This window comes from Columba livia, chromosome 8, assembly GCF_036013475.1.
Source record: "Columba livia isolate bColLiv1 breed racing homer chromosome 8, bColLiv1.pat.W.v2, whole genome shotgun sequence".
Taxonomy (NCBI): domain Eukaryota; kingdom Metazoa; phylum Chordata; class Aves; order Columbiformes; family Columbidae; genus Columba; species Columba livia.
Window position 1 is genome coordinate 34,082,023 of NC_088609.1, and position 17,656 is coordinate 34,099,678.

Genomic DNA, 17,656 nt, shown 5'->3' on the forward strand with positions numbered 1-17,656 from the left:
TTTTTCTGAACAACTTGACCTGGTAAGTGCTGGATGGCCGGCATGCTTGTGGGCGGTGGCTGCTACCATGATATTAATTCAGGAAGTCCAGAAACTGACCATGGGGAAAAAGATCAAAGTGTTTGTATCCCACATGGTGACTACTGTATTGGAACAAAAGGGGGGCCATTGGCTTTCCCCAAGTAGAATGATGAAATATCAAGCGATTTTGACAGAACAGGATGATGTTATCCTAAAAACAACTAACCTAATGAATCCAGCTGTGTTTTTAAGCGCAGAGACTGAAGAAGAAGACCTGGAACATGATTGTGTGGAGGTCATCGAATACGCCCACGCAAGTCGTCCTGACCTGAAGGACACCCCATTGGAGGAGGCGGATTGGGAACTTTTTACTGATGGCAGTAGTTTTGTGGAAAGCGGAGTACGGTATGCAGGATATGTGATTACTACTGCCAAAACAGTAATTGAAGCCAAATCCCTACCACCAAACACATCGGCACAGAAAGCTGATAGCCCTGACTAGGGCATTGGAGCTCAGTGAGGACAAAAGGGTCAATATTTGGACTGACTCAAAATATGTATTCGGAGCTGTTTATGTGCATGGAGCTCTTTGGAAAGAGCGTGGACTACTTTCCTCCCAAGGAACAAACATCAAGTACCAGAAGGAAATATTGAACTTGATTAATGCCGTTCAAAAGCCATCACTAGTTGCCATCATGCACTGTAAAGCTCATCAGAGTGGGACATCGAAAATTATTGAAGGAAACCGACTTGCTGATCAGACAGCCCGATCAGTGGCACGACAAGTCTGGATGATGGTGGGTCTTGTCTCCCAGAAGGTAAGAGCAATTGATTTATTACCTACACCTTCAGAGGCACCTGAATATTCTACAGAAGATGAGAAATTGGCAAGATTAGTAAAAACCGTCAAGGATAATTCTGGATGGTATGTAATCACCAACGAACAAATTGTGGTGCCAATCGCAATTATGAGAGGAATACTTCAGGCGGAGCACCAGAAGTGTCATTGGGGTGCAGAAGCATTGGTAACATACCTGAGAAAATGGATTATCTCAGTCCAGATGTTAACAATGGCAAAATCTATCACAGCCAAATATGAAATTTGTTTAAAAAATAATCCTTTAGTAAAAAGAAAAGTAGATATGGAAAAATTAGGACAGGTGTACAACCAGGAGATTATTGGCAAATAGATTATGTAGAACTCCCCAAAACTCGAGGATTCAGATATCTATTAGTTGGGGTATGTACCTTTTCAGGATGGCCAGAAGACTTCCCTTGTCGCACCAACTGGGCACAAGAAACTGTAAAATGGTTATTGAAGGAAATAATTCCTAGATTTGGGGTACCATTGGGAATATCATCTGATAGGGGGCCACACTTTGTTGCTCAAGTGGTAAAGAAAGTTAGTAGATGCTTGGGAATTAAATGGGAATTACATACCCCGTGGAGACCCCAGTCTAGTGGCCAAGTGGAGAAAATGAATCAGACATTGAAACGACAACTTAGCAAAATTTGCCAGGAAGCAAAAATTCAATGGCCACAGGCCTTACCAATAGCGTTATTGCGAATTAGGATTAAACCTAGGAGCGGAATGTCCGTAAGTCCATACGAGATTTTGTATGGCAAACCATATGAAGCACCTGATCCGAATCCAAGTGTACATGTAAAAGGTAATCAGGATGTATACAATTATGTGTTGTCTCTCGGCAGGATATTGAATCGGCTCAGATCCGCATTCGTGTGGAATCGCCCACTAGCACTTGAGAATCTGGTACATGATATAGAGCCTGGAGACACGGTGTGTATAAAGACTTGGAGAGAAGATCCTCTAAAAGAACGTTGGGATGGACCCTATCAAGTACTTTTAACTACATTTACCGCGATCAAGGTTGCTGAAATAGACTCCTGGGTACACTACACCCGAGTGAAGAAAGTCCTAAAATGGTGGCAATCGCAACTAGTGGGTCCAACCACACTTAAAATCACGACGCAGGATGTCTAGCTTTTGTTATCTTTTTGTGTTTATAGTAGTGTATGTACCCAGACTATATGCCACGCTGATTTGCAAAGTCGCTGGAGAGCCATTATGTAGGACACGAAGGGCTATAGGAGATAGTGACAACACTCAAATGCCACAAGTAGTGCAGAGTGGACAGAATCAGGCAGAGAATCTGATGATAGGACTAATTCGAGATTTTGCACGAACCCAAAATGCCAGTAGCATCACTGCTTGCCTTCCCATTCCGAAATCGGCCAAAGACCCAATACAATGGGGAATATCTACAACCTTACCGAGAATGAATAAAACTGGTAAGATAGTATGTGAATCTCGCACCAGGCTGGAGCAAGTGCCAACCAAACAATGGGCAAAAAGTGGACTTAAAAGAAGTATAATGTCAAGAGAAAACTGTATAAGCCGAAAAGAAAATATAGGGCGTATCATATACGACCTTGGAGGTCCAATAGAATTACAAAAGGAAATAGGAGTAGAGTGCACATATGAAAAATGGATTACCAAGATGGCATATGAAAAGGTTAATCGGACCTATTGGGAATGTAAAGATCAGGATAATCAGAACATAACTGAATCATGGAATAACATGTGGACGTTGAGTATAGTACAGCAATATTAATATAGTGAAGCATTTCCATGGTGTATACGATGGACCAATGTAACAAGAGGAGTAACAGTACCGTGGTGGAATTGCTCTTGAGTAATAACCTGCCAGACAGGTGTGAGAGAAATACCTCTGTCCATCATTAAAGTTGCAGTAATCACAGGTTGCATTCGTCAGAAACAATTGGATCCAAAGGATCAAAATAGGCGTTGATGGAGATAAGACAGATTGTAGAGGAACTATAGGCAGTGTGGGACATTTGGTTTGGGCCTTAAGTGATGGAACCTGGACAACACATTTACCGATAGCAGGACCTGTAAGGGAGGTTACTTTGGGGTTACCAACCCTATGTCCCATTTGGAAAAGGTCACCTTTGAAGAATAGGCAAGAACTCCTACAAGTTAGGCACAAACGAGAGATAGATGAAGATGATGTGTGGCACGAACCATCGGGTAGTGTTAAATTCGGCTGGGCATTAGAATCCTTCTTTGCACCAATCGCAGCCGATAGAAACAGAGAAATGATTGACAGATTAATTGGACAGATGGATCGATTGGCAAGGGTAACCAAAAAGGGTTTTCGAGGTTTCAATATACAATTGCAAGCTATGACCAAAATGACTTTGCAGAACAGAATGGCACTTGACATAATGTTGCTAAAAGAAAATGGGGTTTGTGGGTATTTAAAGGATAGGGTTGATCATTGCTGCATTCATATCCCAAACGTAACCTCTGAAGTGGAGAAAGATATTTCCCGATTAACCCAAACAAAAAAGGAACTGCAAGTGGAAAAACAAGACGTAGAGCAGAGCTGGATTGGGGCCTTGCTAGGCAAATTGAACCTGAACCTGGGAGGATGGGTACATTCGTTATTGGAAAGTTTATTTTTGCTTGCTATTATAGTTGCTCTGTTCTTTTTGCTGTATGCTTGTATTAAGCATCAAATAAGTCAATCAAACGCCAGGAACGACCGCATCTTTACTGTTCTTAGCAGACCCACTTTTGACAACCCTCCGGCTTATAAGGAGAACATAATGTAGTGAAAATGCATTGTCTAGGAATAGAAAAGCATTTTCAAAGGGGGGAAATGTTATAGTTGAACTCAATTTTGTGGGCTGTGTTTTGATTCTGCAGACCATATCCAAGATTCCTACCTTATCGTAAAAGCTATGCAGGTTATATACGAGCTTATATTTTAGAGAACTGAAAGTTAGTACTTATCTTATCTTAAAAGAATAAGATGTGCTGAGAAGGTACATTTGCTGTCATCCAAGAATTTATATAACTTTATGCGAAGTGCGCATGTGCTGTGATGAAAGGTGAAAAGTACACTAGTGATGAAGACTACTTACTTCATCCTGAAGACCCCCTGAACGACCACCAGAGGACACTGCACATGCTTAGAGTAGTTCCAAGGTGTTGCAACTGATATTGTGAAATGATTGTGTAACCTAATGAATATGCAATATACACGTTGTAACTTTAATGAATATGTATGTAACCAAATTGTATAAATGTAGTGGAGTTTGAATCAGTGGTCGAAGCCAGCTTTGGGTGCGAACCCCTGGTTTCCCAGCACTGAAATAAAGCGCCGCATATAACTACACCCGTGGTTATGTGTCCTGAATGCTAACACACTGGTAGAGTCTTGCACCTGGGCAGGAACAAGCCCAGGTTCTAGTCTGAGCTGGGGAAGGACCTGTTGGAGAGCAGTGTAGGGGAAAGGGACCTGGGGGTCCTGGGGACAGCAGGGTGACCATGAGCCAGCACTGGACCCTTGTGGACGGGAAGCCAATGGTACCTGGGGTGGGTTAGAAGGGGGTGGTCAGTAGGTCAGAGAGGTTCTCCTGCCCCTCTACTCTGCCCTGGGGAGACCACACCTGGAATATTGTGTCCAGTTGTGGCCCCTCAGTTCCAGCAGGACAGGGAACTGCTGGAGAGAGTCCAGTGCAGGGCAACAAAGATGCTGAAGGGAGTGGAGCATGTCCCATGTGATGAAAGGCTGAGGAAGCTGGGGGTCTGGAGCTGGAGAAGAAGAGACTGAGGGGGGACTCATTCATGGGGATCAATATTGAAAGGGTGAGTGTCAGGAGGATGGAGCCAGGCTCTTCTCGGTGACAACCAGTGACAGGAAAAACGGCAATGGGTGCGAACTGGAACACAGGAGGTTCCACTGAAATATGAGAAGAAATTTCTTTCCAGTGAGGGTGCCAGAGCCTGGACCAGGCTGCCCAGGAAGGTCCAGACATTCTTCTCTGCAGACATTCAAACCTGCCTGGACAGCTTCCTGTGTAACCTCATCTGGGTGTTCCTGCTCTAGCCGGGGGATTGGACTGGATGAGATTTCGAGGTCGCTCAGCATCCCTGGCATTCTGTGATTCTGTGAATCATCCTCACATCGTTTTGCAGGTGCTCTGAAAGCATTTACAATGGGTGCGTCTTTTGTAAGTGAATCACACTGTACATGAATTTAGCAGCTTCTCTTCACTCTCCATTCCCAGATGTGCTCTCACGCGGGCAGCCCCACTGGGGCCAATGCCCAACGAGGATATTGATGTCGGCAACTTAGAAGCCCTGGAAAAATCCCGCAGTTTCAGTCAGTCCTTGAGGCTGGCGGAGAAGGAGAGCAGGGAGCCAAACTGGGGGCAGATGGCCCGGCAGCACAGCAGCCCCAGCCAGGTACTCGCCCAAGGGGCTGCGCCATGCGGGGCTTTGCTGCTGGAGGTCAAGAAAGCTGTTGCTGGGGCTGCATTTTGCCCCAAACTGTGCTCTGGAAAGAGCTGATGAGGGGCTTTGGCACAAGGTGGGCCCTTTTCTGATGTAGAAGTTTGCAGAGTGCAAATGTTTCAGGGAATCGAATGCAGTTCTGGGAGGAGGGAGGCTGGCCAGGACCTGCCAAGAGACATGGAACAGAGTAGAGGAGTGATTCCTTGGAATCATAGAATCATTTGGTTGGAAAAGACCCTCAAGACCATCGAGTCCAACCATAACCCACCCCCAGCATTGCCCCATATCCTGAGAACCTCATCTCCATCTGTCCAACCCCTCCAGGGATGGTGACTCCATCACTGCCCTGGGCAGCCTGTACCAATGCCCAACAGCCCTTTGGGGAAGCAATTGTTCCCAGGATCCAACCCTATCCTGCCCTGTGGCAACTTGAGGCTGTTTCATCTTGTCCTAAACCCAGTAGTGTCAGAGGAACCAGAGCACGAACCAGAGTTTTAGACTACCTGGAGCAAATAACCCAGTTTGGCTGCAGAGACCAGAGCTGCTCCTCGGCTGGGAAACCGCTGGGTCTGGGGTTGCGATGAGCTGGGGGAGGAGGAGGCGGCAGACGTGTGGAGGTGCCGAGAGAAGGCAGAGGTGGTAGATTCGAGTCTCTGCTGTCTTGGAGTTTGCGTCTCTTTCACAGCCTCTCTAACACTCTGCAGGTGTTTTGTGTTTGGGTATTTTGGGTATTGGAATTTATCAGCTATGTGATTTTTTCACCCCTGTCTGAAGAGCCAAAGACAGACATCAGCCTGCTGCATGAGAAGCTGCTGTGGGCAAAGGAAATCAAGGCAAGAAAGAAGAACCGCCAGATTGCCAAGCTGGAGAGAGCAGCGTGGCTCTGGACAGGTCTGTGCCCCGCCACCCTCTCCCTGCCCTGGCCGCGCTGGGTCCTCTGGTGTCACCTCCAGCGTTTCCCTCTTCTCGCAGCGCTGATCCCCCTCGATGAGGTCAGAGCTGAGTGGGAGAAGAGCAGCAGCCCGTTCCACAAGCAGCGCGTGGCCGAGCACTGTGTTGCGGAGAGAACTTCCATCAGAGTTCCAGACCCGAGCGGACGGAGGAAGAAATGCAGCCGACTCAATATGAGTGATAAAGCATACTTCAATTTATTGATACATTAAGCTGGTTTATATAAGACTTACAGTAATTATGCCTACTCATCTATTGATTGGATAGTATACAATAATTATGCCTACTCGTCACCTATTGATTGGATAGCATATATAATGAACTCAACCCTCTTGCGGTTTCTCTGGAATGCAACCTCCTCACCCTGCTGGAGATAGTTCCCTAAACTTGTTTATCTAAACGCTCAGTTGACCGAGAGTAACCGCTCAGTACTTTTCCACTATGCTACACCAGACTCATGCTAACTGAGGCCTACTCATGCTAACTCAGAACAAATTTTCCTGATATAACGGATCAGTAGAGCCATGCCCCTTCTCTATTAGCTATGTCCCAACACTGTGTGGTGTTTCGTGACTTGTTCCGAGGGGCCACACTCCCCGCTGCATCATCTTGAGGGTGGAGTACAGCCAGGAAGACGAGCACGCCGTGCCGGTCTGCTATGGGAACATGGTGACTCCGTCAGAGGTGTGTGAGGGGAGTGGGGCACAGCCTTGGCCCCACGGGAAGCCTCTGGTTTTCTCAGAAGCTCCTCATGGGCATTGTCTGCCCTGGGGGATTTTGTTTAGAAGAGTATTTCCTCTGTGATGATCCAAACTGTTTATTGGACGTGATAAAGACAGAACTTTGCAACAGGATGGCTGTCTGTCAGCAGGCTGATGTTTCTTAAGGCTCTGGGGGCTCTCCGGTGGAGCTGGATGACTTGGTGTCGCAGCCATGCCTGGTCTGTGCTGGGTCCTGGCCATGCCTGTGACCGGTTCGTGTTCTTTGCCTTGAAAATCATGACCTGATCTTAATGGAATGTGTTGTTTCAGTGACAGACATTCTGTTTTGTCGCTCATTTAGGCTTCCAGTCCTCCTGCAGTGTCATCCGAGGCAGATAAAGGCTCCCTGCGGATTGTGCTGCTCACAAATCCAGGTGAGTAGCAGGTTCTTTACAAAGAACATGTTTAAACAGGATGGTTTCCCTCTGCTCTTGTTTGCTGCTGTTTCTTTTGGCTGCACAGGCAGAGATGATGTTGTATCATCTGAATAGGGATGTGTTACATATGCAGGAAAGATTGTAGCCTCCCCAAAGCTCTAGCAGTTGAGAGATGAGACAGGACCGGTGTCGCAGTGTAGTGGAAGCAATTCCCTGACTCCCGTTTTTTGTTTCCCCCCAGACTCCTCTCCCTCAGAAGTCTGCCTGGCAGGTGCATTAGCTGCCACTGCTCACTCTGGGAAACTGAGGCAGGGTGAAGCAGCTGACCAAGAAGTCCCTTTAATCTTGAAATTACCTCTGTCGAGTTCTCATTTGAAGCTCAGTCCTATAAGAATGAGTTACTCTTTTGCTAGGAAAGGATTGCTGGGTGGTCTTGAGCTGCCCTGTTGGTTCAAAGCGGGTCTGGGGGTTCTCACTTTGGGGTTGATGCGAACACTGGCCTCAAGTTGTGCCAGGGGAGGTTCAGATTGGATATTAGGAAACATTTCTTCCTGGAAAGGGTTGTAGAGTACTGGAACAGGCTGCCCAGGGCAGTGGTGGAGTCACCATCCCAGGAAGACTTTAAAAGACGTGTAGATGAGGTTCTTGTGGACATGGGTTAGTGCCAGAGTTGGGTTATGGTTGGGCTCAATGATCTTGAGGGTCTCTTCCAACCCAAATGATTCTGTGATCCTATCACGAAGTCGCCTTTCTCTGTTGCAGGACGTTGAAGAGACGCGCACTCGGAGTACCTGCACCGGCTGGTGTGAGTACCGCACAGCAGAGCCGCGCTGCTGGGCTCGGGGAAAGCCCCGGCGGAGCGGGCAGAAACTCCTTCAACAGAGCTCTGGAATAAGGATTTGCTGAGACAGTTCTGTGGTTCTCTGGTGCTCCTGCCAGTGGCTTCTTCACGCCCATGTTCTGGGTCCTGCTAAAGATGCAGGAGTTCAGGTGTTGCTGCTGTTTGGCTTTCAAAATGCTGAGTGTGATATTTTTTTCCCAGTGAAAGCAGCCTCTGCTGTCTGTTTGCTTGTCAAACAGGGCGTAGGTTGTGTCACAACGTAGCCCAGAGTGATGTGCAATCCTGGGGGAATCTGCTGGCCCTAAGGGAAGGAAATGAATGGATATATAGTGAAGTAAACCTGTGTGTGTTCAGGACGAACGTCCCAGGCAATGACATGCAGTCGGGGAAGAAGATCTGCCGTCACCTGCCCCCTTTCCCCGCCGTGGGCACTGGCTGCCATCACTTCATCTTCCTGCTCTTCAAGCCAGAACTGCTCCATCGATTCCAGCGAGGATGATGGGCCCAGGCCCTGGGCACTGAGGCTGTTGCTGGGCGGTTCACACTCTCTTGGCCAGGCTGTTCTTGCGTGTTCTGATGACAAGGTCGTTACTGCTGGAGGAGAGCAAGTTCCTTGGAGTCTGCAGGGTTTTTAGGGCTGCTCTGAGTTTGTGTGTCGCCTGAAGCCGCAATCCCAGCCCTGCAAGCACTGTGCTGTCCTGTTGCTTTAAACCAGTCCATTAAGAAAGTGTTTTTTTCCTGCCTGGAGCAGAAAAGTGCAGAGGGCTGGAGAAGCTGGGAGAAGTTTTGATGTGCCTTCCTTTTCCACCTCTGTTTTATAGACTCAGGAGTGCTGTGGGGAAGTAGTTGCCTGCCAGAGTGCTGCAAGAAAAGAGAATCACATCAGCTCTCGTGCTTGTGTGTTGTTTCCAGCCACAGGCTCAAGATGTGAACCTTGAGCACGTTTGACTTGTACAGAAAGCATGAGGGATGCCATGATCCAGGCAGGGCTGGTATTTCAACAGTGCCAGTGGGACAGCTGCGTTACCTGGGTCTTCCATCAGCTCCTCAGTGAGAAATGGCCCGTGTCGGGGGCTGGGGAGCCGTGACGCAGCCCTGGGGTGAGGCACAGGGCTGGTGAACAAGCTGTGCCCGTGGGCTCCTGCTTGGTCCCGGCACTTGTCTGGGAGCTGTTACAGCACAGACTGGGCGCTTATGGAGCCATCCTCCCCCAAACTAACAGCAGTCTGAGGAAACAGCCTCTTAAAAGCCCATTTTGAATGAGCATTTTAAAATAACATTGAGAGCCTTCACCAGGGCGTGCTCGACCAGCCCTGGTTGGTGTGGGGGGCCCTTGTTAGCGGTGGAGAGGGCCTGGGGTTCGGATTTGTGCTGTCTCGCTATCGCTCTGTGTCACCCCTTAACAGATAGGAGAGAGCTTGTGTTTGAATTTGTGCGGCCGCCCATTTACCATCCTCCCCAGGTGAAGTTCCCGCGCCACCAGCCCCTGGGGTACCTGGACAGACAGCGAGACACCAAGGAGCCCATGTACGGCATTTCCTAGGGCCGGGCCTCCCCTCGAGGTGCTCTTCTCCGCTCTGGCAGGAAGGGCTGGGCTTGTTCTTCCCGTATTTTGACTCTGAGGACTGTGGCCCCTGCAGAGTGGTGGGACGGGAGGACGGACCCTTCTGTCTCATGCTGGCATCTCGGGGCAGAGGCGCTTTGTGCCGAGCGTCCTCTCCATCACCCGCTTGGGATTCTCTGGTCCGTGACCCACCGAGCAGTCCCCGGTGGTGGGGCAGCTCCACCTGCAAACTCTGCGCACAGCACCGTGCCAACTGTATGGCTGTAAGATCCTGGAAAAATCATTAAATGAACTCAAATCAAGGATTCAGTGCTCCTTTTGCTGAGCCTTTCCTTTCCGTGCTGCTCCAGGATGTGTTGTTGCAGAGCAAGAAGCAGACCCTCACTTGTTCCTGTTAAGGGCACCAACCCCTCTGCCATCCCAGCCCTCCAGGAGCCGGGTTTCGGAGGAAAAAACCCAAACTGCAGCCCAACATGGCAGCAAAAACCACAGGGAACATCCCAATTTCGTGAAGGGTCCCAGATCCCTAACCCCAGCAACCTTTTCTGCCGACACTGCTGGGTTTCTGTGCTGTGTTCCCCAGAATAAGGATCAAGGAAGCTGCTTAAGAAAATGGCAGCCAGAGGAGTTGGGCAGGGGAATGCCCCAAAAAATCCTTTTTTCCTCTCCAAAAAATGCCTTTTTCCCTCAAAGACCCCTATTCCCCCCCAAGAAAAAAAAAGCTTTTTCGCAGAAAATCTTCTTTTCCCCTCAAAAACCCCTCTTCTCCCCCAAAAACCCTTTTTTCCACAAAAAAACCCTTTTTTTCCCCACAAAAACCCACACTTTCCTCAAAAACCCCTTTTTTCTTCTTTTAATCCCCCACGTACCTCCCCATAACCCATTTCCTGCCAAAACTATTTTCCTCCATTTTCCCCCCAAAAAACCCACATTTTCCCACTAAAAACCACATTTTTTCTCCTCATAATAACCCCGTTTCCCACCCCAAAAAAACCTATTTTTCTCAAAAATAATCCTCTTTTTACCCCAAAAAGCCTTTTTTGCCTCATAAAACCCTATTCCCCCAAAAAAACACATTTTTTCTCTCATAAAACCCCCATTTTCCCACCAAAAAAACCCATTTTTCCCCCCCAAAAAACCTATTTCCCCCCCCAGAAACCCTTTTTTTGTCATAAAAAAACCCTTTTCCCCCAAAAAAATCATTTCCCCCAAAAAAAACCTCTCATTTCCCCCCAAAAAATTTACTTTTTCACCTCATAAAAAATCAATTTTCCCAAAAAAACCCTTCTTTACCTCATAAAATCCCAATTTTCCCCAAAAAAACCCATTTTTCTCCTCATCAAATCCCTATTATTTCTCTCCAAAAAATGTTTTCCTCTCATAAAAACCTGATTTTCCCCAAAAACCCCTTTATTTCCCCAAAAAAGAGCCTTTTATCCCATCATATAAGCCCCATTTTCCTAAAAAAAACCCTTTTTTCACCTCATAAAATCCCAATTTTCCCCAAAAAAAACCTTTTTTATCCTCATAAAAACCCCATTTTCTGCCCCTAAACCCCCTATTTTTTTTTCAAAAAAAATCCTTTTTTCTCTCCTAAAAATGCCTTTTTTCCTCAAAAAAACCTTTTCTCCCTCCCAATAAAAACCCCTTTTCCACAAAAAACCCCACTTTTTCCTAAAAAAAACCCTTTTCTTCTTTTAAACCCCCATGTACCTCCCCATAACCCATTTCCCACCAAAACTGTTTTCCTCCATTTTCCCCCCCAAAAAAACACCTTTTCTCACTAAAAACCACCATTTTTCTCCTCTTAATAACTCAATTTCCCCAAAAAAGCCCCTTTTTTCCCCAAAAAAATCCTCTTTTTACCCCAAAGAGCCTTTTTTTGCCTCATAAAACCCCATTCCCCCCCAGAACCCCACTTTTTTCTATCATAAAAACCCATTTTCCTCAAAAAACCCCCATTCTTTTCTGCCAAAAAACCCACTTTTTTTTCCTCTCATAAAAACCCCATTTCCCCCCAAAAAAACCTACTTTTTCTCCTCATAAAAACCCCATTTTCCTCAAAAAACACCCCACATTTTTTCCTCCAAAACACCTTTTTTTTTTTTTTTCTGTCATAAATAAACCTTTTTGCCCCCACGAAACCCCTCATTTTCCCCATAAAAATTCCATTTTCAAACAAAACCTTTTTTACCTCATAAAATCCCAATTTCCCCCCCCCCAAAAAAAACCCTTTTTTACTTCACAAAAACCCCGGTTTTCTCCTCATAAAATCCCCATTATTTCCTTCAAAAAAATGTTTTCCTCTCATAAAAACCTGATTTTCCCCAAAAAACCCTTTTTTTCCCCCAAAAAAGAGCCACTTTTCCCCTCATAAAACCCCCTTTTTTTAAAAAAAAAAAAAACTTTTTCACCTCATAAAATCCCAATTTTAACCCCCATTTCCCCCCAAAAAATCCCCAATTTTTCCCAAAAAACCCTTTTCTCCTCTCCAAAAAATGCCTTTTTTTCCTCAAAAACCTATTTTCTCACCCCAAAAAAACCCTTTTTCCCCCAAATCTCCCATTTTTTCCCCAAAAATCCCTATTTTTTCCTCCAAAAAAAGGTTTTTCTTCTTTAAAACACCACATACCTCCCCATAACCCACTTCCCGCCAAAACCATTTTCCTCCTTTCCCCCCCCCAAAAAAAACACTTTTTCCCACTAAAAAAAACACCTTTTTTCTCCCCAAATCCAAATTTACCTCAAACCCCCATTTTTTTTCCCCACAACCCCCTATTTTTTGCCAAAAAAAACTTTTATTCTTTTTTTAAACCCCCACGTACCTCACCATACCCCATTTCTCACCAAAACTGTTTTCCACCATTCCCTCCAAACCCCACTTTTTCCCCCAAAAAAAATCTTTTTTCTCCCCAAATCCAAATTTACCCTCAAACCCCTATTCCTTCCCCAAAAATGCACATTTTTTAATTAAAACTCCTTTTAATTCACTTACACCCCACGTACGTCCCCATGCTCCGTCTCCCACCAAAACCCCGCCGTTTTGCTCCTTGAAACAGGTGTTTTTCCTGCCAAAACCAGGTGTCTGGGCACCCCCTGCAGGATGTACAGCTGCCTGGTGTGCATCCCATCGCCGCCCCCCATCGCCCCCCGCGGCATCGTCCCCTCCAAGCGCCAGTGCGTGTCCGGGGGCAGCAGGAACACCTCCTGGTTTGGGAAGAGCTTCAACTCCAAGAGCACCCAGCACGGATCCTCCTCCAAGTCCGGGAAACGTGAGTTTGGGGGCCAAGATGGATGCTGGGGGACAACATGGCTGCTGGGGGCACAAGATGGCTGCCGGGGAGGAAGGGACAAGATGGCCGCCAGGGGGAAGGGACAACATGGCCACTGGGGGGTAGGGGACACGATGGCAGCCAAGGGGACAAGATGGCCACTGAGGGGACAGCATGGCTGCTGGGGGGACAAGATGGCTGCCAGGGGGACAACATGGCCGCTGGGGGGAAGGTGACAAGATGGCGGCCAAAGGGGTTGGGACAAGATGGTGGCCAAGGGAAAAGGATGGCAGACAAAGGGGTTGGGATAAGATGGCAGCCAGGGGGACAACATGGCGGGTGAGAGGTAAACAGGACAAGATGGTGGCTGAGGGGACAAGATGGCGGCAATTGTGAGGTAAATCTTGGCAATTCTGAGGTAAATCTTGGCCATTTTGAGGTAAACTTGCAATTTTGAGGTAAATGGCTCATTTTGGAGTGAATCTTGGCAATTCCAAGGTGTTTTTTTGCGATTCTGAGGTAAATTTTTGCGATTTTGAGACAAATCTTTGTGGCGCAGTAAAGGGCGATGACCTGTAGAGCATCAAGAAGGAGCTGAGCCAGATCAAGCAGAGAGCCTGGAGCGCATCAACTGTGAGCAGAGTGCGTTGGGGCAAACCCCCCCCGATTTCAGTCAAAAACCCAAATGTGGGGCAGAACCCCCGATTTCCGTCAAAACCCCCAAATCCAGAGCAAACCCCCCGGTTTTAACATTCTGGGCCTTCTTCCCCCAGAGCAGAAGAGCGAGAAGGCCGAGGAGCACAAGGAGAACAACGGCGGTGCAGGGGGGAAGGGTGAGCCTGCGGGCACCGCCGACGAGTCAGGGGAGGAGGGAGACCCGCTGGATGACGAGGAGGCCGAGGAGCCGGGAGACGAGCAGGTGGGGGCGGGGATGCGTCAAACACCGACATTTCCCAAATTCCAACATTTTCAAAATTCAAAATTTTCAAAATTCTGAAATTTCAAAATTTTGAAATTTTCAAAATTCCTTTTTGAATTTTCAGAATTTGAAAATTTTCACAATTCAAACATTTCAAAAATTTCAAAATTGTCAAAATTTCAGAATGTTCAAAATTGAAAATGTCATTTTCAAAATTCCCGAATTTTGAAATCTTCAAAATCTGAGTTTTCAAAATTTCAGTTTTCAAAATTCAAAAATAGCAACATTTTCAAAATCCAAAAATTTTCATAATCCCAAATGTTGAAATTTTCAAAATTTCCAAATTTACAAAAGTCATTAAAAAAAAATCAGAATTCTGAAATTTTCAAAATTCTGAAATTTTGAAATTTTCAATTAAAAAAATCATAGTTCAAAAATCTTCAAATAAAGAAGAATATAATTCAAGATTTGCAGAAATATAGAATCCTCAAAATTTGAAAATTCTCAAAATTTGAAATTTTTCAGAATTTGAAAAATCTCAAAAATAGAAAAAAATCAGGAAATTCTAGCAATTCTGAGGTAAATTCTTCCACTTTTGAGAGCGATGTGGTGATTCTGAGGCAAATTTTGGCTGTTTTGAGGTGAATTTTGGGGATTTGGAGGTGAAATTTGGATTTTGGGTGAAATGGTCCCAATTCTGTGTTCCCGCCACTGGAGTCCATCAAGGGGGATGAGAAGGAGGCGAAGGAGGCGAGGATGACCGGGACAGCGCCAACAGGGAGGATGATTCCTAAAGCCCCAAACCCGCCCCCGTTCACCCCAATAGGCCCCCTTTCCTGCCCCTGTGCTCATGCTGTCGTGGCCCCTCCCCCACCCCCGGCCCCGCCCCCCCTTTTAATTTTGATACCTTGTTACGAGTTGATGATTAAAGGACGGATGGTTTGTAGCTACGGGGTGACCCATAAGTGACGTGGGCACCCATAGAGCCCCATAGAGATTATAGAGACCATAGAAACTCATACTGACTCATAGATTGACCCATAGAAACCCAGTGACCAATGGGGACGCAGAGCTCTGCAAGCCCCGCCCTCCCAACCGTTGTGGGCGGGGCCAATCCCCATTTCCGACGATGCTCTGTGGCAACTCCTGCGCTTGGGGCCCCCCTTGGGCCGCCCCCCCCCCCGCTTTTCCTGCTGTGAGGTATTGGGGGGGGGAGGGGGCACAAAGGGGCGGGGCTGATTCTGACCCCTTCCCCACCCCCCCCAGGTGCCCCCACAGCAGCTTCGCGTGGCTGCCCCTCCCCCCGCCCCCCAGCGGGACGCGACCCCTCCAGGGCGGGATGGGGGAAGGGGAAGGAGGGGTCCCCCCGGGGGCGCTGAGCGAATACGAGACGGTGATGGCCGCGCTGGGGAGCCCCCTGGAGGAGGAACTGGAACCAGCTGCCACGCTTCCCCTCCCGCCGCTGGAGCCCCGCATGATCCTGCAGGTGGGACCCAGGAGCTGGGGTGCGGACCCGAGAAGTTCGGGAGGGCCCCTCAGCTCCGCCCTCTGTCGTAGGCGGAGGGCGTACTCTCCACCTGCTTCCTGTCTGCCATCTTGGGGCCGCCGCGTGACCTGCCGGACCTGGAAGCCATTTTGGAAGAGGAGGAGGAGGAGGAGGAAGCCAAGATGGCGGCAGTAGCGGGACGTGTCGACCCTCCCAACATGGTGCCCGTCGCCATGGAGACACCGCCCGCTCCCAAGATGGCAGCCGCGACGCGCCCTGACACCCCCAAGATGGCGGATGCCGTGGAGACGAGCGCCGACCCTCCCAAAATGGCGCCTGTAAGCATGGAGACGCGCGCTGACCCTCCCAAGATGGCGGATGCCGTGGAGATGAGCGTCGACCCTCCCAAAATGGCGTCTGTAGCCATGGAGACGCCCGCTGACCCTCACAAAATGGCGCCCGTAACTATGGAGACAGGCACCGACCCTCTCAAGATGGCGACGATGCCGCGGCGCAGGAAGCTCCAGCCAATCGGGGCACGTTTAATCCGGCGCCGGGGGCGCGTCCGGCAGTGGGGGCGGTGCCGAGAGCGCCAGCCGGGGCGGGGCCAGCGCGCGGCGGGGCGGGCGCTTCCTATTGACCAATAGGGAGAGTGGAGATGAGACCCTCACACCCGGGAACGAGAACGTTGCACCAGTAAACGCCAGTCGCACCAGTTTAAACCAGTGACCCCCAGAGCCCACCAGTTTGTCCCAGTATAACCCAGTACCCCCCATAACCCCTCCCAGTCCCCCCCAGTATAAACCAGTAACATCCCAGTATAAAGCAGTGCCCACAAACCCCCTCCCAGTTCCCTCCTATTGACTCCCATTGACCCCAGTCCCCCCTGCACCCCGTTACCTGTCCCTGGTGAAGGTGCTGGTGCAGGGTCAGGTGGGGGCTGGGCACCGACAGCCCTTCCCCCACCCAACCCCCCAACTCTGGCGCCGTGTTGTACATGGTGACCACGGTCCCCCGCCCCCCACGGCCACGCCCAGCGCCCTGAATGGACAGCGGGGTCATGTGATGGGGGGAGGGCCCTCCTGAAATCCTAGGTCCCACCCAGAACTCCTGGGTCCCTCCCAAACACCTGGGTCCATTGGGGCACTCCTGGTTCCCCCCCTGAACTCCTTAGTTCCCCCGGAACTCCTGGGTCTGTCCCGGACTCCTCGGTCCCCTCCTGAACCCCTGGGTCCCTTGGGGCACTCCTGGGTCCCTCCCGAACTCCTGGGTCCACTGGGGCACTCCTGGGTCCCCTAGTTTGGTTGGAAGCTGTCACTCACAACTGGACACACTCCGGGGGGCTCAGGGTGAATAGGACCCGCACTCTCATTGCGTGCCCGGGATTGGCTCCTGGCCGCAGGGGGTGGAGCCCGTCGCTGGCTCCGCCTCTGCTCGAGGCACCGCCCACTTCCAGCCCCCGCCGACAGCTTCACCCTACCGGGGACGCACTTGGGACATCCAAAAAAACCCTTAATTCCCCACGAATTCCCTTGTTTTGCACCAAAATCCCCTTAAAATGCCCCAAAATCTGATTAATTTCCTATAATTCCCCCTTATTTCTGTTAATTTAATTAAAAACGCCCCAAAAGCCCCTTAAATCGCCTCTAAATCAATTTAAGTTGCCCCCAAATCACTTTAATTACCCCGTTTTTCCCCAAACCCTCGTTATGCCCCCCAAAACCCCCTTAAAATGCCTCAAACACATGCTCCACCTTTAAATACACCCTCCAGGCCCCGCCCACCGAAGCCCCGCCCATCTCACTCGATTGGCCATCGCGGCGCGCAGCCTCTCCAGGAAGTCCAGCAGGTGGGCGTGGCGCCGCCGAGGCTCCGACCACCCGGGCGCCAGCGCAGCCGCGAGGCTCAGGCCGTCCAGTGCAGCCCCGAAGCTCTCCTGGTATAGGAGGAGCTGCCGGAGAGCGCTGATTGGCTGAGGCACACAGCGGGCAGCTCCCCATTGGCTGCCACGCCTGCCGCTCCGCGCTGCACCCGCCCCCCCCGTTTTTGACGCTAATTGTCCAACCGCGGTGGCCACGCCCCCCGCCCCGCCCCTGCCGGCTTCCCGTTGGCTCACGGTG

General features: G+C 49.2%; 1 protein-coding gene, 1 long non-coding RNA gene and 1 pseudogene across 2 annotated transcripts in view; 2 read left to right on the forward strand and 1 right to left on the reverse strand.

Moving 5' to 3' along the window:
- Positions 1 to 2,683: 2,683 nt before the first annotated feature.
- LOC135580067 (large ribosomal subunit protein mL38-like) lies at positions 2,684 to 9,930 on the forward strand (annotated as a pseudogene).
- Positions 9,931 to 15,179: 5,249 nt separating this feature from the next.
- LOC135580151 (proline-rich protein 36-like) lies at positions 15,180 to 16,419 on the forward strand. The gene is made up of 2 exons (XM_065072818.1): positions 15,180 to 15,536; positions 15,608 to 16,419. Exons 1-2 carry the CDS (start codon positions 15,180 to 15,182, stop codon positions 16,181 to 16,183), a joined length of 933 nt encoding a protein of 310 aa, XP_064928890.1. The 3' UTR covers positions 16,184 to 16,419.
- LOC135580152 (uncharacterized) overlaps positions 16,033 to 17,656 on the reverse strand; it is a 1,950-nt gene continuing 326 nt past the window's right edge. The window contains exons 1-4 of the long non-coding RNA XR_010474430.1: positions 17,653 to 17,656; positions 17,341 to 17,487; positions 16,437 to 16,577; positions 16,033 to 16,169 (exon numbers count right to left, since the gene is read on the reverse strand). The exon at positions 17,653 to 17,656 is cut by the window's right edge and continues 326 nt beyond it. This is a non-coding gene — a long non-coding RNA (uncharacterized LOC135580152). The remainder of the gene's footprint in view (positions 16,170 to 16,436; positions 16,578 to 17,340; positions 17,488 to 17,652) is intronic.